The sequence below is a fragment of the Myotis lucifugus genome, unplaced genomic scaffold, assembly GCF_000147115.1.
Source record: "Myotis lucifugus unplaced genomic scaffold, Myoluc2.0 scaffold_15, whole genome shotgun sequence".
Lineage (NCBI taxonomy): Eukaryota > Metazoa > Chordata > Mammalia > Chiroptera > Vespertilionidae > Myotis > Myotis lucifugus.
This window is the reverse complement of record NW_005871063.1, coordinates 11,403,412-11,425,657: the sequence shown is the minus strand read 5'-3', so window position 1 is coordinate 11,425,657 and position 22,246 is coordinate 11,403,412. Positions and strand designations below refer to the sequence as shown.

The following is a 22,246-nucleotide window of genomic DNA, read 5'->3' as shown; positions in this document are numbered from 1 at the left end:
TGTATTTTCATTTTCAAATGTATGCTTGCGAAGTGTCATGAGGAAAAGGTTTTTGTCTTTGTATCTTTTAAATCCCTCTTTATGATGCCTGATGGTGCAGCAGCCACCTTCTAACCATAAAGCACACTAAGAATAGTAGAATAAAAGATAGTTACATTCTTGAACACTAATGACATCAATGAACTTTACACTAACCTGGAACCCTACCTTTGTACTTCTTTACTATGTGAGAAACATAAACCTCTATTTGTGTAAATCACTGTAGTTGGATTTCTGTTACATACAAGAAATTAATTCCAATTAATAAAATATCAAAATATATTCAACTTATACTTGCATATAATAACCAAAATATTAACAGTGCTTATTTCTGGGTGGAGAAATTATGGATGATCTTTATTTCTCCTGAATATCAATCTATATAAAAGCCTAAGTAACCATTGCAACCAAGCGAACAACTGAGCAGCAGGCTGCGTAGAGTGACCAGACCAGCGCGGGGGGAGGGGTTAGTGAGGGGTGACCAAACGACCAAGCAGCAGGCTGTGTGGGGCAACCAGGCCAGTGGGGGTGTTAGTGAGGGGCAACCAAATGACTGAGCAGCAGGCTGTGTGAGGCAACCAGGCTGGCAGGGAGGCATTTAGGGGTGATCAGGCAGGCAGGCAGGTGGGCGGTTAGGAGCCAGAGTTCTAGGATTGTGAGAGGGATGTCCGACTGCCGGCTTAGGCAGGGATCGGGCCTAAGTCGGCAGTCGGACATCACCCAAAGGGTCCCGGATTGAAGAGGGTGCAGGCTGGGCTGAATTTCGTGCACCGAGCCTCAAGTGTTTTCTATATTACCAAAAACTTATAGCCTTAATTGGTGAAACTGTCTAGTGATAGTGGTATAATAACAACTGTAGCTTACTAATTGATCCCTTTATACTGTGCTAGATACTGGGGTAAGGAATTCAGTACAATATCTTGTTATTATTATATTATCTCATTTAATTTAATATATGTAAATGAAGATAAGAATTGCATATCCCTTTAATTTGACTAAATAAATTAAAAAAATATTTGTTTCACTGTGTTGGTACTTAACTTATTGTAAATTACAGTTATTATTATTATCAAATTACCCAAAAGTTTGAGAAATTATCATTTCTTTTTTTTTTTTTTTTTGCAAAATACCTGTAGGTACTGTCTTGGATGGTTTTTGCTTAAAGGGTGATCTAGGATTCCATGAGGCATCTACTTTTCCTCTGAATGCTATTGATTGAAGAATATGAGCCTTTTTATGGTTAAAAATGGTAATCATTGATCTTCTTTCTTTTTCTGTAACTTCTGATAAATGAAAAAAGTAATGTTATTGCATAGCATTATAAATAGTTATGCAGAGTAATTCAAAACAGATTTGAACATCTTCAAAAATATAGGGTGTCCCCCCAAAACGTATACACACATTTTGAATAATTACAAAGACAGTGTTTATTAAAACGCATTTCGTTTTTAAAATTGAGCTAACAACTGTTAAAGTATACATTTTTTGGGGGACACCCTGTATTTTTATCTGAATTATTATATGTGAACATCCTGTGAAAACTAATTTGTGAAGGGCTATCACAGTCATTCCCATAATCTTACAAGTGCCCAATATATGCCCCTCAGATCACAGGCATGATCAACCCTAACGTCTCCCAGGCCCTTTCTAACACATCACCATGGATAACTGACATCACAACTCTGATACATCCCTCCTTTCCTCCGGGCTGTGGGAAGAGAAGGCATAAACATAAGGTTTAGATAAATCCTCATTAAGAAGGTGCTCAGTAATTATTAAGAATGTTCAAACCTAGAGACAGAAAGGTGAGTAGACAGATGGATAAAACAGGCCCCTGAAAATGTATAACGTAATGCACTGACCGTTTTTGTGGCTTATATGAATCAGACATACTGGTTTATCTACAATGTCTAAAGATATATTCATAAAGAAGTTATCATTGATTATATGCATTTTAATATATATGTTTACAGAATTTCAAAGTACATGATTTTTAGAACTTAAATAGACGTTAAGAGATTTAGTCCAATTCTCTCATTTTTGAAATAAGAAATTAAGGTACCAGTGGGTAAATGATTTAGACACTAGTGTCTAAAGCAGAATCCAGAGACCTAGCCTCACACTTAATTAGATGACCTTTCCACGACAGTGGTCAAGAGGTATATGTTCCTAAAATCAGGCATGTTTCATAGAGCAAACCTTTCAACAATCATCTTAAAACTTTCATTCACACAGAAATTTATTTTCAAAGATATTCAACATGTTTTAAACCACTCAATTATGACTGCCTCTCAAATATTTCTCTGCAAGAAAAAGGTGTCCTTACGATTTCGGTCAAGAAACTCTACTCCTGGAAGGTGGTAGATGATATATAAACGATACAGGTTATACTGGCAAAAAGGGTTTTGGTAGAGACCTGCAAAGATGTCAGATTTCAAAATTAGTTTCATTTATCACTTGGTGAAATATGGACAATCACAGGATGCATATAAAAAAAACATAAGGCTATGTTGAGCTCTGCTTCACAGACCGAACCAATATCCTCAGCAAAACCTTCCTTATTCAGAGGAGCACTTTTCCTGTCTGTTTAGTTCATTCATTCAACAAATATTTTGAGTGCTTACTGTCTACTAGGAACTGTGCTAAATGCAGGGGACATTTTGTTGACTGAAATCCACAATATGTGAGAAAACTTTTAACACATCCATAAGCTAATTAGTCAGGAAGAAATAGCTATCAGGGGTCTTGATGCTGCTCTTTATGAAAGTATTTGTTCACTTGATTCTCTTCTTCCAGCGTCAAAAGTCACAGGGATGCCTGTGTAGAGATGGGCAGAGATGCTGGGCACTGCTCTAATAGTTTTCTTTCTCCACTGAATAACCATTGCACATAGTTCAGAATATTAAATGCCAGTAGCAGCTTCAGATCTCAGCAGGAGCAGAGATGAGCAGGTGTGGATGTTGCATCCTGTCTATCTCTGGCCAGGTGCAGGGGGCTCTGATTCCCTGTGTACAGATGCTGGGACACCTCACGAGCCATGCTGGCTAATACAGTGGCAGGGCGTGGGAGGCATGTGGGTGTAGAAGAGTTCCTGGCACTTCTGGAGTCATATTCCTTAGGTATCAGCATTTGGAACATTTAAAAAAATCTTCAACTAGGAAGTTGTGAAGGTTTTATTTTAATGGAAAAGGTAAAGTATTTTCCCTATTCTTATTTAGGTAGTATTAAACAGCGTTTTTCAATACAATGTAAAATAAAACTTTTATGACTTCCAGTTGGATATCTAGAGCTATTGAATTCTGCCTACATGCAATTTCTGAAAAAAAAAAAAAAAAAAATACTGTATTTCTGGAAAATACATCTAGGAAGGACCACTAGATGGCAGTAGCAGAAAGAGCTCCAGTTAGTGTACAACTACTAGTCCACTCTCAACAATGAGGCTCTTTTAATGTACATATTAAACTAAGCAGCACTGCTGTAGCATTTGACTATCTATAAAATACAAGCAGGCTTCATAAAATCATGAAAATATTAAGCATTAGAAATCCACAAAAAACTGATTAACACTTATACAGAACATTTTGCAACCTAAAGATGGGAGGGCATGCTTAAAACACAATAAACTATTTAGATAAAAACTAAAAAAGTAAATCATCTGGGCATTGTCTCGATAGTTAATCAAATGTTCTAATATTTGTTGTACAAACTTTTATGGCTAATAAAATCATTACATATAGCTATTCCCTGGGGAAAACATGAGGGTTTTTTTTAGAAGGATTTAAAGTAGGCAATGGAAGACACCTGGTGCATCATAAACAAAAGTTTTAAGACTGAGGAAAGGCATAAAAGACAATGTAGAATGACAAGAAAATTTTAAAGAAAGGAAATATGTATATATTGGGAGTTAATGAGAGGAAAAAATGAAATGGGTATTTTTCAAGATTTCTTAAGTGAGGGCAAAACTGGCTTGAATTTTCATCTTAAAAGAGAAGGAATTTAAAGTGGTAACAAATAATTATAACTACAGGACAGGGAATAGAATGGATGTATATTAAACCAGTAATAAGCACAGATTTAAAAAGATCCACAGGGACCATGTATTGTAGTTTGAGCCAGAAAGAGAAGAGAAAAAGGACACCCTTTAAGGACATAAAAGCAAAACACAATTGTTTTTAATGAGAGTTTAGGAGGGAGAAGAAGTCACATATTCTTTAGTGCAAAAGTCTGCTCTGGTTCCTATCTTGGAGAATCACATCTGACACCTTGTAATCCTCTCATTCATTATAGTAGCTGAGAGCAGAATTGGCCTTTGCATATGAAGTTAATGGAAGATGTACCAACATCTTCCAGTGACATTACTTCCATATACCTTGCATATATTCTTTTCCCTCTGAGCACATTACCATATCATCTCTTTTTTATTTTATTTTTTAAAAATATATATTTTTATTGATTTCAGAGAAGAAAGGAGAGGGAGAGAGAGAGATAGAAACATCAATGATGACAGAGACTCACTGCCCCCTACTGGGGATCCAGGTGGCAACGGGGCATGTTCCCCAACCATTGAGCCACAATGGCTTGGCTACCATTTCATTTCTTTTCTTGGCTTTTTCTCCTAGTGCTTAGTTAAGTAACATCTTTATGTAAACATGAAAAAAACAAAACAAAAAAACAAACCCACTTCTGGCTTCAGATTTGGATTTACTGCTATTACATTAGTTTAAGAAAATGTCTCAATACTGAAAATCCGATGTGCTTATTATGGTTCCACATTCATCTCATCCTGAAATAAAAGCTAAGTGACATTAAGTCTGAAAACTCTGCTATTAAGCCCAAGCTCTGCTTGAATTAACTTTAAAAAAATAAATAAAATTAAATAATTTGAAAGGCATTTCATCTTTATTCTTCTTCACTTTTTCCCTAGCTCTTCAATTTTAGAAGGAAGCAATCTTATTTTTAACTGTCATTTTTTTTTCTCCTTCTATACTTTTAAGCATTTCACATTTTGGATTTATGAGTTTTGGATTGATGTTACTAAAATTACCATAAATTAAGTTTCTAAGATATGAAACTGGTTTCCTGTGTCTGAAAGTTCTAAAAGCCTTCCGTGATGTATGGGGTACATTCCTTTAGAAAGTATGAAGCAAAATTGCTTACACTTTCACTTTCAATAGGTTAATACTAGTTAATCCGCCTTCCCTCTAGGCTACTTATAGAGTACACCTCAGTGGCGCCAGCACTGTCTTGCTTATCTTAATTTGGGATTCTGAGTCTAAGCAATTTACATTCACACAATATATCAAAATGTCTCTACTACCTTACTGCACACACTTGAGTTACATGAGTCACATGTGTGAATCTACTTATTATTGAAACAGAAGAGAAAAAAAAAGTCATCTAATTAATTGGCTTCAGTTAACGTGCTTAAACTTTTAAAGGAAAATTTAAAATCATAATTTAAATGAACCCAAATATATTTAAGACCGCCTTTGAAGGAAGTTGATGTAATTAATAATGTACCAACCTACCTGTTTTGACACATGGGGAAAATGATAGAGAGAAGCTGAAAGCAGTTGTATTGTGTGCCTAGGACAGCCGTGGAGGAAGTTCAGATGCCAGTGATCAGACACCAAGATTTTAAGGTTCTGGCTCAAGGTTACTTAGTAAGGTCATCATCTCCATGATCATCACCATCTTATTTTAACTAAACTCTGTGGCCACTGAATACTGCTAAAGCAGGATCTGAACCAGGGGTCCTCAAACTTTTTAAACAGGGGGCCAGTTCACTGTCCCTCAGACAGTTGGAGGGCCGGACTATAGTTTAAAAAAAAAACTATGAACAAATTCCTATGCACACTGCACATATCTTATTTTGAAGTAAAAAAACAAAACGGGAACAAATACAATATTTGTATTTGCATGTGGCCCACGGGCCGTAGTTTGAGGACCCCTGGTAGTGCCGAACAGAGTGGAGGGGTCAGGATATTTTCTTCTTCAGGACATACAGCAGTGAAAAACCCAGCTGGCTCTTATTAGTGGGGGACTGTCCTGTTTTGTTATTGGAGGGGTGGGCCTACCTTGAAGGACATTTCAGGTAAAAGAGGTCTAAATGAAGAGACCTCTGAGATCGCAGTCCCACCCTGATCTCTGAGTACCCCTCCTCATTCCCTGGCTGTTTGCCCGATGAGGAGAGGTAGAAAACGTTGAAGAACAGAACCTGTGGGAAATGAAGACCCTCTGTTGAAAAGGGCACTCTCTGTTTTCAATGGTGAATCCTTAGAGCTCTGCTAAGAAGCAAGTCTTAAACATTATGCAATGTCGGCATCTAAGTATCCTCTCCAATAGTGAAGCTAATGAAACAGAGAAAATTGGAGAGACATGCGGAGACTGAAAGTTTAAGAGCACAAATACGTAAGGACTTTCTTGCTGTTGGTGTTTTGTTCCCTCTGTGCCAGGAGAAAGGCAGGGGCCTGAAAGTTAGTGAATGTCATCAGCCAGGAAGTGTGTCCTTGACACAGGCAGAGCCTGCTGTAGGAGTGTGGAGCTGGGAAGGGAAGAGGAAAATGGAGCTGGGGAAGGAGGGCGTGGAAAGGCAGACCGCCTAGAGAGAAGAGGTGGGGCCCTCCTGACTTAGCTAGGAAGTCAGGAATCCAGTTTCCAGGACCTCACACTCTGCTGCTGGTTCCAGGCCTCCCTGAAGCTCCCAGGCGTGGGTCTCCTGGGCCATCTCTTGGCAGTTCTCCTCAGAAATGCCAGTGGAGGGTGCATGCTGAAATGGATTAGAGGTTTACCTCCAGGCAATCTTCTCACCCTCGGAAGAACTTGCACTTGAAGTGGAATAATAACACTTTAGCATTTTATATGGTTTTACAACTTGGAAAGACAAAAATTTTAAACATTTCAAAATACATGAACTTCTCATAGCTAATGAGCTGAATCTAATCTGTGATTGCAAATGAGGTTTACAGAAAATCTGAGGACATTACTGCACAAATACAGTTATCAGTTTAGTAAATGCAAACATTTTTTCCCATATAATTTCTTGAATGAAAATGGGGCAAACGCTCAAAATGTGCTAACTTGCTCCCAAGAGTTTTTAAAAAAATGCTTTTTATTTGTTAATTGGGCACAGCATTTTCTCCATTTTAAAATATGATTCCACTACAAGATTCTCAGTTGGAATGATTACAGTTCTAGAACTTGAATTCCATCACTATGATTTCGAGTAGAGGTCTCTTAAGCTGTTGTGATAGGTAATACTATGGATATTGTATTACCAGGTTGAGAAAAGGCACTCCTTCGCCACACTCAGGGCTGACACAGTTCAGTGTTCAAATACACACTCCACAGACAAGCCACCCGGGGCTGGTGGAGACCCCCTCATTCCTGGGGCCGGCACATCATCCTGTTGACTCTGACCGGGGAAACCTTGATGGCTAACCTCCAAATTTCGTATTGTAAAATAAGTTTGCTTAGACTGAGTTCTTACCTTGAGCAAATTATCCAATTAGTTTTGAATCAAGCCCTTTCAACTCCAAGAAATACTTAGCCTGAGAGTCATAAAACTGCAAGTTCCGTAAAGGTCCAGAGAAGGTCTTTTCTGTTCACTTTTGTGTCCCCATCTAGCAGAGTGCCACATTGTGATACATGATAAATATTCATTGAACCATCATTTAACAAATGAATAAGTGATAAATATTTGTTGAATGAATGAATAAATAATAATGGGGGGAAAAACGAGGCATAATTGTAAGTTTCAGCATTTCTTAGTAGTTTGTTTAAAGCTCTGAGCCTTGTATTTTCCCCACTAAAGAGGGAATATTTCTAATTATGTCAAAGGATTTCTGTGAAGATTTGAATCAGAATATTCTAAGAAAGCATTTTCTCAACAGGAAAGACATTCAATATGTTATTATAATGATTATTATTTAAAAGGTCAGTTATATTTTTAATTTATTTACTATTCAGCAGAATTTCTAGATTGGGCATCTTAACCCATTATCTAATTAACAAATCCACAATAAAGTAATTTTTGTTTTTGTTGCTACTTCAAAATAGCATTAATGTCAAAAAATGCTTTTTAAAAAAATAGCTTTTACGGAAATAGCTGAATAGTTGAAGCAATCCTGAGAAGTAGCTATTAGCCCATTTTATAGAAAAGTGAAGATAAGTGAGAATTCCGGGTCTAGCATGACCAGTCTTTTAATCACAAAAGCATTTGTTCAGCACAGAAGGGCCAGATAATTCAAACTTGCAAGCAAATTCTGAGTCTTTCACAGACCTTCTCGCATCACAAAAGTAAGCATGAAATCGCCATGAACTTGGTGTAATATTAACATTTGGGTTTAAAGAATTCACTTATAAGCACATGAATCATTTCTCCTAAATACAGCACATATAACTGATTAACACTGAAAATATATGAAAACTTTAATCACTATTAATGTATTGATTTGATTAGAACCTCCACCATCAATATCAGTTTACACGTATTCAAAATACTATCTCAGACAATTTTGAGAAATGAATGGAAAATGAATAGGAGAGAAACAACATTCATTTCATGACATTATTTTAAAAAGTTTCCAAACTCTAAAGTGTGAAAACCCATTCATTGTTCTGAGCGTCTTTTCCCTCAGCACATCTAGAACCATTTGGCCTGTAATGCGATTGTGTATGGGTTTATTTACCCTCCAATACTATAAGCTTATTGAGAGTAGGAACCGTGTATTATTTGTTTTTCCAATCTATTTCATACTTATGCTTCCTTCCAATACTGAGGCCAGTTTCTTGCTGGGTGTGATTCAGTATTCATGAATGAAGTTTGCTGTTCACCCAGTTAAAGCTTAAATACAAATTTACTTTGGGGGGAGGGGGGGTGTCAGCTTTATGAATGTAATTCATCCACTTTAAGTATACATAATTCATGCTTTTTAGTATACTCACAGAGCTGGGCAACCATCACCACAGTCAATTTTAGAACATGTTCATCATCACAAAAAGAAACCCCACACCCCTAGTTCTTTAGCTGTCACATCCCAGTCCCCTCATCCCCCTGCCCTGGGAAAACACTGATCTATTTTAAAATAGTTCCCTGTCAGTATTGCTTTCTTGATAGATGGTCATGTCATATAAATGGAATCATATAATATGTGCTAAAACTTACTTCTGAGCTAAAACCCAAACCACTGATTTAAATGTGTAAAGCATCTTTTGTCACTTTCATTTGGCATGCCATATAATTCCACAAAAATTTTTTTTCCTACCTATTATTCTTTCCAAAACATATTTTTAAAAGGAACAAGATCTAGTCTTGTTTTCAGGAATATTTAAGTATTTTAGTTATTGATCTAATTTAAATAAGAAAATTAAAAAATGTCCTGTGTTTTACTATTTTAACTTATAGCCATATAAAAGTGCAAATTAATACTTAGGGTCTTCAGATTTAGCATTCCCTTTAATTCCTTCACTGTTGCATCGATGTTTGTTAACTCATTGTGGTGCAGCAGGAGTATATGCAACGAAGGCAAATAGTGCAGGCCTAAAAAAAAATTTTTCAAGATTTTAAATACTTTTAATGCCAATTAAACACGCTAAAAGAATACATTACAGCTGGTGAAAGAATTATTATCAATAATATTATGAATTACCATTAAGAATAGAACAAAGCATAAGAATTCAATTAATTGAGTATAATGTGGTAATGTAGAATCAATTTCTTTTCAGTGTTATTGTTTTACAGCTTTTTTTCTGTAGTAATGATTTATTTTATTTTAGAAGGGTTATTTTCTTTAATTTTCTTTTTTGTTTTGTTCTATTTTGCCAATGTTACTTAGATTTATAATGCCAATTAAGGGAATACTCATTCAATTCAATATCTTTCCCCAAAGGTGAAGGGATTAGTCAAAGAACATACATGCATAACCCATGGACACAGACAACCTATGGTGATGGTCAGAGGGAAGGGTGGGGTGTAGGGGCTGGATGGAGAGGGAACATGGGGGGAATGGGAACACCTATAATAGAGCCAACAATAAATATACCCCCCCCCAAATATTTTCTTTACACCATACAGAACCAAATATTCGTATCATTTTTGTTGATTCTAAATTTGTGATAGCCACATCATACCTTAATTGGCAAACTTTTCTTTCTTCATGGGACATGGTAGATATTAAAATTTGACATTTTGTTTCTATTATAATAATATTAAAGAAAAATGTTTTGTGTTGTACCTCTTCATATTTCATGAACATAGTACATCATGTACTTTTATACCTGGTTTGAAATTGTCAGTTTAGAGATTGTTGCACATATAAAATTAATTCATAATGAAAAAATTTGGTAAAAATTACAGCCAATAAAAAACATTAAGACTATTTATAAAGTTGTTATACTTATAAATGCTCCCAAATATTGTTAAAATGTGTTTCCATGGTATATAGTTTGTGTCCAACTGTGCAATAAAATGGCAAAATTTCTGTTAAAAATATTCATTTACCTTTTGAATATCAAGACACAAGACAAGATTGCATTAAAACTAGAGCATCAGCCTGAGGACTCAAGGGTCCCAGGTTTGATTCCGGTCAAAGGCATGTACCTTGGTTGCGGGCACATACCCAGTAGGGAGTGTGCAGGAGGCAGCTGATCGGTGTTTCTCTCTCATCAATGTTTCTAACTCACTTTCCCTCACCCTTCCTCTCTGTAAAAAAATCAATAAAATATATATATTTTTAAAAAACTGTAATTAAAAGAACATTTCTTAAAATGAAATGTATATAATGCTAAAAATTAATAGATTCCATCATATATTTTCAACAGGAATGTTAAAACAGATTTTTGCATGCCATTAGCAATGGCAAAGTTAAAAGTTATTACTTAACTGAAAATTCAATCAATAAAGAAAATTTAGACTTACCTTCTATTTCAATAATTGCATTGTTGTTTAGATACAATTCTGTCAGACAATAGTTTCTAGTTAGAAATGTTATTTCATGGAGCTGAAAATGAGAGTTAGAGAACAATTTACTTTCTACAATAATTATATATCCATATGCATATAAAATTATTGTAAGACTAAAGGCCCGGTGACTGGCCAGTGATCAGGGCCGATCGGGGCCTTCTGGCTGCTAGCCAGAGCCTTCCCCTGGTGGTCAGCGCATGTCATAGCGAGCAATTGAACTCCTGAGGGGACACTTTGCATATTAGGCTTTTATCTATATAGATCATAGAAATTAGATGTTTGCTGTTATTTTTAATTATTTGTGACCTTTGGTCTGGGCTATGAATTTACATCTGGATTGTCTTTGAGGACAGTGTGGTAAAAAGGATGTTTTTAGATAATTTAATATAAACCCCTTTTACCATATCTCAACCCTTGCATGGTTTCCAAAGCTTCTGTAAAAGGGCCCTACCTAGACATTTTGCTCTAAAAACATTTTGCACACATTCTGCCCCATACAGACTCATTGGATCTGGAAAGTATAGATATTTGGAGTGCTAGTATTAAGGTAGTGCTATATTCTAAATGGGTTGGTCAGAGTAGACCTTAAAGAGGAGGTAATATGTGAACAAACTCTTTTTAAAAATATGTTTTTATTGATTTCAGAGAGAGGAGGGGAGAGGGAGAGAGGGATAGAAACATCAATGAGAGAGAATCATTGATTGGCTGCCTTCTGCTGGGATGGAGTCCGCTACCCAGGCATATGCCCTGACTAGGAATTGAACCGTGACCTCAGTGCTCAACCACTGAGCCACACTGGCCGGGCTTGAACAAACTCTTGATGAAGGGGCATGTAAGAGGAGCACCTGGGGTCTAGCCAGTGCACAGGCCAGGGACAGTACAGTGCCTGGTGTGGCTGGATCAGAGTGAGCCAGGAAGTGAAGGTGAGGAATGAGGTCAGATGTCATCAGGGATCTACTTGTGTGGGGCCTTGAGGGTTCGTGTAAGAAATTGGCTGAAATTAACAGGAAATCATTAGAGGTTTGGAGCAGAGGAATGACATGTTTTGACTTAGGTTTCTATAGATCACTATGTCTACTGAATTGGGTGATTCTCAGGGGAGGGCAATCTCTCCCCAAGGGGCATTTGTTAATGTCTAGAAATATTTTAAGTTGTCACTTCTGGGGGGAAGTTTTCTAGATGCAGCAGGTAGAGGCCAGCGATGCTACTAAACATTCAAAAATGCACAGAACAGCCCCCACAATCAAGAATCATCCAGTTCGAAAAGTCAGTGGTACTAAGGTTAAAACCTAGGAGCAAAGAACTATAGATCAGTGATTAAACAACATGATGAAGTTCTGAAAAATTCTATAATAATGTGATATTTAAAAGGATCTATTACTGTATACTCGAATAATGAAATTACATTATTTCCTAAATTTACATAAAACTAAGTATTAGTTGGGGAGAATTTTAACAATATACAAAATTACATAGGAAAAAAAAAGAAAAATTGCAATACATTTCCAAGATTCCTAAATTTATTTTCATGGTTTTCCTATCCAGTTAATTTTAAAAAGTTCATGTTTAGCTTGGTTTAAAGTATGTACAATACTTAAAAATACAATCTATACTTTAAAATAGTATTACAAATATTTTATTCAGTATAAACAGACTTTTATTCTCATGTTTTCCCTTCTTTATTCCATGTTACTAAAATTTTTGTATAAGCTCTTTTCCAAAAATAGGTTACATTCCTGAGATAAATCATTTTTAAGAATAGCCAAATATATAGTGCACATATCTATGAATTTCACAACCATGCATTGAGATCTTATTTAGGTTATTTACCTTGACTTACTTTTTTGAGGAGGTTTTAAATATTTGGCAAAATATGATTCTTTTAACAAAGTTGACATGAGGGATATAATTAATGTTGCCCTGAGGTAACAGAAGCACACAAGAACCCAAATTATATGGAATGCACGCCAGTTCGTTTTATTCTTTCACAGGTCTTATACTCTACCATGGGGTTTGTGCTGCTCTAAATGGTTTTTTTGAACAAGGTAGGGTATGTATAAATAAATAATTAAAATATGTATACCCAAACCTGATTAAAGGAACCAACTAAAATTCATGATACAAAGCTCAGAAAGCTACCTGAAAATGAGTACTGCAATTCAAAGAATTCTTTGAAAATACTTAAAACAACACATTAAAAATAAGTATTTCAATTTTAAAATTGTGGTTTACTAGTCTTGAACACCAATATTCCTTCCTAAAACACATAAGTTTCTGCTCACTAGCAAATTTTCAGTATGTACTACATGTCGGGGAGACGAGAAACAACATATCACAATGGCGTAGAACAAGCTCAGGATCTTTTTTAAGGCAATTTTGTTTTCTTCAGTCCAGTCATTCTCTAGTCAGCTTGCGTGGAAAAGGTTATAAATAAGTATTTCAATTATTTTTCAGATAATGAAGTTTATAAGCAATGACTTTGCTAGAAGAGGTATTTTCATTTAAATTTAGTTTGTAAACTTTGTCAACTGGTTTTTGCTACAGGGAAGAAACTCAGATTCCATTTTGGACAGCTGCATGGTAAGGCATTATGCAGGTTTTCTTTGTTTGTTTGTTTGCTTTTTTTTTTAATCAAAAGCTTATTCTAATCTGAGACAAATGAAACTACCAAAGTACTGCTGGTTCTTCCAGAAATAGAAAAATACTAGCATTGTGCTAGCAATATTACAGGCTTATTATTAAATATCTGAAAAAATTTTTGAGGTAATGAACCAGAACACAACTTAATTGTAGTATAAAAGACAAATAAATCACTTAGATCAATTGTCTGAGCAGACTCAACTTCTTATGAAAAGTTGGAAGGGATAAACTGTAGACCAAAAATTGCCTCACTCAGGCCTGCTAGAAGATGGGCCATGGAAGGGAGTCTTGAGATGGCCTGAGTGCAGCTGTCTCCCACTTATCAAACCAGGCGAGGTTAGAAAAATGTAACCCATAAAGGGAGGAGGAGCAGAACTAGGGAATATCTATGCAGTATGAGGGGAAAACCAGCCCTGAGAGAGCATAATGAAGGAACCAGAGTCACCTGAGCAAACCTAGGAAAGCTGGGGCATTGGGGGTCCTTAGAAACAACCTGTACCAATTTAGTTTGCTACTCCAGGGTCAGACCAGAAGTGTTTATCATCCACTAGATACTAAAGGGGAGAAGTATTCACCCTTTTAGTATGCAGGGCTCCAAGCATAGCAGGCTACAGTCATTGCCTCCCAAGACAACTGCTTTCTCTCATTCCACTCCACACAGTTTGCAAATGCAATGTCCTCACCAGCCACTCTCTCTGCACTTCCTGTTTTTATCACTAGAACAGGTACCATCACATTTATTGTTATACTAGAGGCCCCGTACATAAAATCGTGCACGGTACGGTCCCTAGGCCTAGCCTTTGATCATGGCCATCTTCCCTGGCTTCCGGCAGCCGGTCTTGCCCTCCGTTGCCACCCACAGGGTTCCCAGTTTGCCATCAGGCAATGGGAGCCTAATGGCTGGGGGGGAGGGACCGAGAGGTCAGCTTGTCCCGCCCACTCATGGCCCCACCCCTGCCGTGGGTTGGCCTCTGTGTGTGGGGCAACCAGCAGTGTAGGGGCCTTGGCCTGGCACCTCCCACATCCCCTGCCACCCACCCCAGTATCCTGTTTGCCATGTGGTGATCAGAGCCTGCCGGCCGGGGGGAGGGACCAAGAGGTCGGCCATTCCACCTACTTACCAGTCCTGCCCTTCCCACCGCCACCCACCCCGGTTCCCCGTTTGCCATCTGGCAATCAGAGCCTGCCGGCGGGGGCGGGGGGAGGGGAGGGACCAAGAGGTGGTCAGTGCACCTCATAGTGACTGGTTGAACTGTCATTCTGCCATTATGGTCACTGGGCTTTTATTATATAGGATTCTATCAATGGCCTAAATGCAAGTACAGAATAAGCTGTACCAGGTAGGATGCTACTGGCTCCAAGTAACTCCTAAGCTCAACTCATACTGGTACGTAAATTAGAACATATATTTATGTCACACACCAAGAAGTCCAGAGCTTGTGAGAGCTCAGCCTCTTAGTCTCTCAATGATTCTCTGGGCTCTGCTTTTCTCTCACTGTTGGATCCATTCTCAAGTTAGCAGGATGATTCCTGGCTTCATATCCAGGCAAGAAAATATCCAGAGGAAACAAAGGCCCTCTGAGGAAGTACTATCATAGCTAATATGCCCATTAGAGTTTTGGATCTTGAAAAAAAATTTTAATTTTTCATGAAGTGTGGTAACTTAGCAACCAGTAAGTTATTGATCAATAAAAAAAAAAACTCACAACAACTTACTCACTTACCCACAACCACTTAAAACTTACTTTGGGTATGCTCTCCTTTCAGTGTTATGTCGGCTAAAAAAGTATTTAAAAAATTTTTTTTAATTGATTTTAGAGAGAGAGAGGAAGAGAGAGGGAGAGAGAGATAGAAACATCGATAAGAGAGAAACATGAGAAAGAAACATCAATCAGTTGCCTCCTGCACGTCCCCTGCTGGGATCGAGGCCGCAACCTAGGCATGTCCCCTGACTGGGAGTTGAGCTTGTGACCTCCTGGTGTATAGGTCTAAAAACAAAGTTAAGTGATGGTGATTTTGGAAATAACATAGCTAGTTTGTTGAACATAAAGAATCAAGTACAAGAAATGAATACTGCCTGTTATTACATCCCTTCCCTACCAATCCCCCTTCAAAAACAAAAGAGAGTAAAACAGTTGACAGTATACATAATCCCTTCGTATGTACATAACGTATCTGCCAGTCAACTGTATGAACATTCAATGACTGGTTGGAAGTGGGATGGTGTCCACTACCAGAACTCCAAAAATATTACAAAGTTCCTAATCACCTCTCTCTTTAGACCTATTGCCAACAGCTGTACATGTTCCTCCCTTTAAAACTGAACACCACAAGGAGCACACATGAGAAACAAAGATTAGTCACTTCTGCCATGCCTTGTGATTTCCATCTTTTTCTCATCAGAGGTCGCCCACTGTGACCCAGGATGGTTTTTGGCAGAGTGCTATAAAGCGTTTTGAACTTCTGTGCCCTTAAGTAGTGCAAGTACTTTCCATTTCAGTCATTAGCTGGCTGGGTCTCGGAGCTATTTGTGTTTGTTCTTCTAGAAATTATTTCAAGCTTATGAGACTTGTGCTTACACTTAATACTAGGAGCTCTTTCATTTTCCATTTACTTGGTTTAAAAAAAGACTGAAAATGCAATGTGATATTGAAATACTTTCATGAACATGGCTGCTTCAAGATTCAATGCTGTGAGTCTGGACTACTGCTTGATAAGCACACTATTGCTGAAAACTCAATAAACCTTTTTTTATTCAGCTGGCATTTGAAAGTCTAAATTCAAAATGCTAAGATGGTATAATGGATTTACAATGAGTAAAATGAAAGCTGCTGGAAACTCAAATTTTTGAAAGTTGAGGATAACCAACTTACTGACCAGCTAACTGTAATGACTGGGTCTGCATTTTGGTTCAGTCCTGCTCTTTGACTTGGAGATGGCTTAGAGCCCCCCAGGCTCCCACTCTGGGGGAGGTGGTGGCCTCCTAAATGCTAGCCTCTAAGAGAAGATATAGGGGACACACTCAGTGACCTTGAAGGGTGTCCCTGCAGTTGGGGCCATGATAGCTTAGTGCGTGGCACTTACTGAGGAGGCTAGATCAGCATGGGTAGCAACTGGGGGGTAACCCACCCCTTAGCCCCTGATAGCAGGACAAAGGTGTGTGAGCCCCGGGAACTGCATGGGAGAAGGTTGTAGGAATATTGATCTGGGGCAGGATAAAAGAGATCCTGCCCAAGAAGGTGCGTTGTCAAGGCCAGGAGACATTCAGTTGTAAGTACCACTGGGATAAGTGGCGAGGGGCGGTCAGAAGTGGCCAGCAGAGAGGAATTACAGTTGGAGTAACCTAGTAGGGGAGCTTCTGAATAACCCATTAAGAGAAAAAAAACTCATTTTTTTTTTTTAGTACCAGAGGGTGCAAATCAAATAACTTTCTCCTTTGCCTTTCCTCTACCTCCACATCTCCCCATTCCTAGAGATTCCATACCAATTATGGAGAAGATTGGGGTGAAGGTGAGAAGGAATGAAAACCCACCACACCTCCTTAAGCTGATAAAGAAGGCAGGTGGCACTCTGCCATCAGGCTTAGCTGGATATGGGAGAAAAGGTGAGGGGATATCTCATTTATGAATGAAGATCAAAAGTTGATTAATATATTCTCCTAGACATTCTTATTTCTGAACTGTGACTATAATTCAAATGAACTGTAAGGTTTCTAATGACACAGGAGAGGTGAGAAAAGCCATGGGACTGGAAGGAATAGCCTCCCTGAGCAGCTTTGACAGGACATGGAGACACAAGCAGTTGTGGTGTAATAACATCTTGCAAACTGTGCTATTCAATATACATACGTATATGCATATAAACTTTCTCACCTAAGTTTAAATTACGTATAGAAAATAATACTTTTAAAGATTGGCTCTATTAAAACTTAATTATAGAGACATTTAGAGATAAAATATGTTACCTTGTTATGATGTAGCCATAAGTATTTTAATTTTCTAAACCTAGAAAGATCAATAACATCTGTCAGCTCCCTGAAAAAGAAAGTAAATATTAGCAATGATTAGTTCAGTTGTAGGTAAGGCAGGATATTTATAGTATGACTTTGGAGTAACTGAATAAACTTCTTTCTTTGTCCTTTCAAAATTGTTGGCACTTACATGTTATTTTCCAAACTTCCATTTTTAATATTTCATTCATTTGGATTAAGATTTTGTTAGCCAGTTAAAACAAATACTTAAAGGGGAGCATTTTATCACATTAGTAGAAACTGATACCTCATTATGATTTAATTTATTGGAATCTCAATTTAAAAAAGCGATTTTACTGGGGAGAGGGGAGAGGGATAAAAGGGCAGCAGACATTGAACTCACACGTAAATGTGAGAAATGCCATTAGCTCCTGCTTCAACAGTGTCTGCAGGCTTGTTACTTTGGGTTTGTCTAGATCTTGGCCAGACTGGGTTTAAGATATGGAGATTGCAGTGCACCAAGAGACAGAGACAGAGTAAAGTGCTTTATTCTCCCTTTGTTGTTTATTGACTACTAGAGGCCCAATGCACGAAATGCGTGCCAGGGGCTCGGCCCTCGTAGCCCTGGCTTTGTCTGGAAGGTTGTCTGGAAAAATGTATGGAAGGTCGTCCAGTTGTTCGGTCTAATTAGCATATTAGCTCTTTATTATATAGGATGAGGTCAAAATATTGCCCATCCTTCTTGAACTGGGCCTTGTTGTTGGTGCAGCTCACTCAGCTAAGGGACAGGCATGGCTGTGGATGGGGAGCTGTCAGCAAAGAGGTAAAGGCTGTGAGTGGCTGCTGTGGGCTGGGGTATTCAGATCTCTTCTACTTCTCAGGGCAGAAATTGTGGGCCCAGGCTCAGTATGCACGCAGATATGTCTCTATCACACATGTATAGAGCACACCCTGTGTGCCAAGCACTTTTCTAAGCAATTTAAAAATATTAATGTTAACTAATATTACCTACATTAACTCATGTGGCAACATACTTTCACATTTATATTTCTTTAAGCAAGCGACACTGAGGGACTAATTATTGTCCTAATTTTTTAAGCAAATATATTTCTTAAATCATGCAAACATTTCTAAACAAGAGAAGCCCCTCTCATCAAATTTTTTTATTGCAAACTTTCAAATCTAAGAAAAGGTGAAGGAATCGTATAATGAATGCTTATATAGAACTTAACATTTTTAATGTTTTTGCCACTCACCCTCTCTTACCTATATAATATATCTACTTATTGGTTGATCATTTCCTGGGGGAATCATTTGAAAATAAATTGCAGACTTATTATTGCAAGGCTCTCACTCCTAAATTCTTTATGCACATCCTTAAATAGGGACATTCTGCTGTATAACCACAATACCATTATCACACCTAGGAAAATGAAATTGAATTCATTCATATCATCTAATATACTGTTCATATTCAAATTGTCCCTGTTGCCTCCTATATTTTATAGTTTGTTTAAATCGATAATCCTATCAACACTCATGCATGGCTTTTTCAGTTGGTATAATCCCTTAGTCTTAAATTTAGAGCAGCCACTTTCCTTTTTTCCCCTTAACATTGACTTTTGAAGAGTCCAGGACAGCTGTATGCTAGAATGTCTCACATTATTGATTTGCCTGGTTACGTCCTCATGATTAAACCTAAGGTAGACCATTTTTCAGTAACAAAGGTGGTAATTACTGCATCACATCGGGAGACAAATGCTGCTGCTTGTCCCACTGTTGGTGAAGCTAAAAGGTCAGTCACTGGGTTAAGCCTGTATCTGCCAGGTTTCTCAAGTATAAAAAGTACAAATTTTGTCATTGAAAAGTAATATGTGGGGCAAAACTCAGAGACTATGTGTATATCTCATTACTTAATAACTATTTATTCAATGGGTTTAGCTTCTCTGGGTGACTTTGCCTGAATCAGTAGATTTGGTATAAAATGCTGACCTGTCATGCTCTCCTTTTTACATTCAGTAGCTGGTATTCTCTAAAGAACATCTGCCACAGTATGTGTTCTCAGTGATTTCTCCAGGAGTCATTGGTAAGATGCTTTCCATTTTCCAAGCTCAACAGAGACAGGCAAATAACCCAGTTTACTGGCATCTGGACTGTGCAACTTTTTTTGGTTTGTTTTGTACCCAGATGCATTAAGTGGCAAACTTAGGATAAAAAATGTGTTGTGCTTTAATTGAGAAGACCACTAATTACCCACTGTCAGAAGATAAATATTTCTAATTTTTTCCTAATGCTTTAAATCTTTTTTTTGTTATCTACTTACCCGTTAGGTCAATAGTGTACAGTTGTTAAAATCATGAAAGGCCGAGGTGCCATCATTTGATCACATAAAATATTGATTGTTGTTGTAAAAGTAGCTAATCTATATAGGAAGGTTCAAAGCATGACCCTAAGTGTGTCAGAATTATCTACCATACCTGTTCCATAATAAAACATATATATATTTAAAAATCTTAAATCGGCCAGTTATTTATTCCCTTGCTTCCAAGAGATTCAGGGCCACAGCAAAGATAAATATTTTTTCTCTGCACTGATAAATTAAAAAAATATTTATATATAACAAAAGAAACATGTTTATTAATAAACGATTTCCTTCAATTACCAGAGGTAAAGTGATTAACTTCATTGATAAAGTAGAACATTAAAAAAAATCCTCATCCAAGGATATGTTTTTAGAGAGAGAGGAAGGGAGAGAAAGAGAGGGAGAGGGGGAGAGAGAAACATCGATTGGTTGCCTCCTCTCTGTGCCCTGACCAGGAATTTAACCCACAACCTTTTTGATGCACTGGACAATGCTTCAACCAACTGAGCCACCTGGCCAGAGCAAATAGAACATTGTCTTTAAAGAGTAACTGAGTTCCATAAATTACATATGAGTAGAAATATATTAAGCTTATTTTTAAAAAATGCATAAAAGTCACGGAGATTAAACAGCTTGAAGGGAAGAATAGGGTCATCGTTACTAAAATGCAAACTGACTGCACAGGTGTCACTTGTCACTGTACTGTCAGAGTCCAATCCAACCCATAACTTCTCCTTCCCCCTCCTCCTGGCTTCTATCTCAGGCATGGTGACTCCTCTGCAGAGCACAGTGACTTTTGCCATGTGCCACCTTGGGGAGTAGGAGTGGAATCAAAGAAGGTTATTATAAAAAGGAGAGGTTTTCCCACTTACCAATAAATTAGTATAGGGATTGTTAGGTAGGGGTTATTTTTATAGTATATGGGTATAATGAGTCATTCTTCTCTAGTAGTAGTAATCATATTAACTGTACTAATGCTCATTGAATGCTTACTGTGTACCAGGCCCTCCCCACCTACTCATTCACCTAATCCTCACAACAATCCTGTGAAGCAGGTAGTATTGTTATATGTATACTGGTGATCGGATTCCCAGATAAAATATAGGACACCCAGTTTGTGAATTTCAGAGTAACAGCAAATGCAGTGTGGGACATACTTAACCTAAACATATATATTCATTTGTTTCTCTAAAATCTGTCTACACTAATAAAAGAGAAACATGCAGATTGATGTCACTCCACTACGCCCACCAGCCAATCAGGATGAGTATGCAAATTAACCCAACAAAGATGGCGGTTAATTTGCATATGCAGGCGCGGAGCGAAGACCGAAGAAGACTGAAGATGACTGAAGACTGAAGAGGCTTGTCTTCGCTGCAGCCGGAGTGGAGAAGCCAAGCCTCTCTGCGGCCAGAGCAGAGAAGCCTATCCTCACTGTTGTGGCCTGAGCAGAGAAGCCAAGCTTTGCTGCTGCAGCCGGAGCAAAGGCCTGTGTCCCGGGTGCTGGAGGAAACCAGTGCCAGCAGCCAGGGGAAGGAAGGCCTATTGCACGAATCTTCATGCAATGGGCCTCTAGTATATATATAAAAGCCTAAGTGACCGAATGATCATATGGCTGGTCGACTGGTCGCTATGACACGCACTGACCACCAGGGGGCAGACGCTCAATGCAGGAGCTGCCCCCTGGTGGTCAGTGCACTCCCACAGCTGGAGCACCACTCAGCTGATCAACCCATCCTTGCGGCCCACCAGCCCGATGGCAGCCACTCACTCCCTCAGTAGTCCTGCAGGTCCAATCTCCAGAGAATGGGCCAGGCATTGATGGACCAGCACCACTGGCATGACCTCCTGGAAGTCGGCCTTGGGCACTGCGTCCGCTTCCCCTCCCTAGATGCTCCACAAGGAAGAAACAATATAAAAGCACCGCCAAGTGGCTCCTGACAACCAGCAGGAATGTCAGCAAATGTCAGCGAGATGGATCCCGGCAGGCAAGGGTGTCCCACACTTGCCCAAAGGGCTGATTGCGTCTTGGGCTCCCCCCCACCCCACTCCCACCCCACCTCAGGACCCCACCCAAGCACGAATTCATGCACTGGGCCTCTAGTTCATATATAATTGTAAATTCCATAGTTTTATTTGCTAAACTTGACAAAGATCACCCAGATGGAAGAGGCAGAACTTAAAAACTTAGGTTGGTTCCATAATCTTTGTTCTCATCCATTCCAATGTTCTGCCTCTCCAATAGAGATTGTGACTCCAATAAGTGGTAAAG

General features: G+C 38.3%; 1 protein-coding gene across 1 annotated transcript in view; it reads right to left on the bottom strand.

Annotated features, from left to right (window-relative positions):
• The window catches only part of LRRC72 (leucine rich repeat containing 72), a 108,283-nt gene that overhangs the window by 3,375 nt on the left and 82,662 nt on the right, over window positions 1-22,246 (bottom strand). The window contains exons 3-7 of the mRNA XM_023750763.1: window positions 17,607-17,676; window positions 10,958-11,039; window positions 9,470-9,580; window positions 2,366-2,455; window positions 1,170-1,322 (exon numbers count right to left, since the gene is read on the bottom strand). Of these exons, the coding sequence (XP_023606531.1) occupies window positions 1,170-1,322; window positions 2,366-2,455; window positions 9,470-9,580; window positions 10,958-11,039; window positions 17,607-17,676 (506 nt within the window). The remainder of the gene's footprint in view (window positions 1-1,169; window positions 1,323-2,365; window positions 2,456-9,469; window positions 9,581-10,957; window positions 11,040-17,606; window positions 17,677-22,246) is intronic.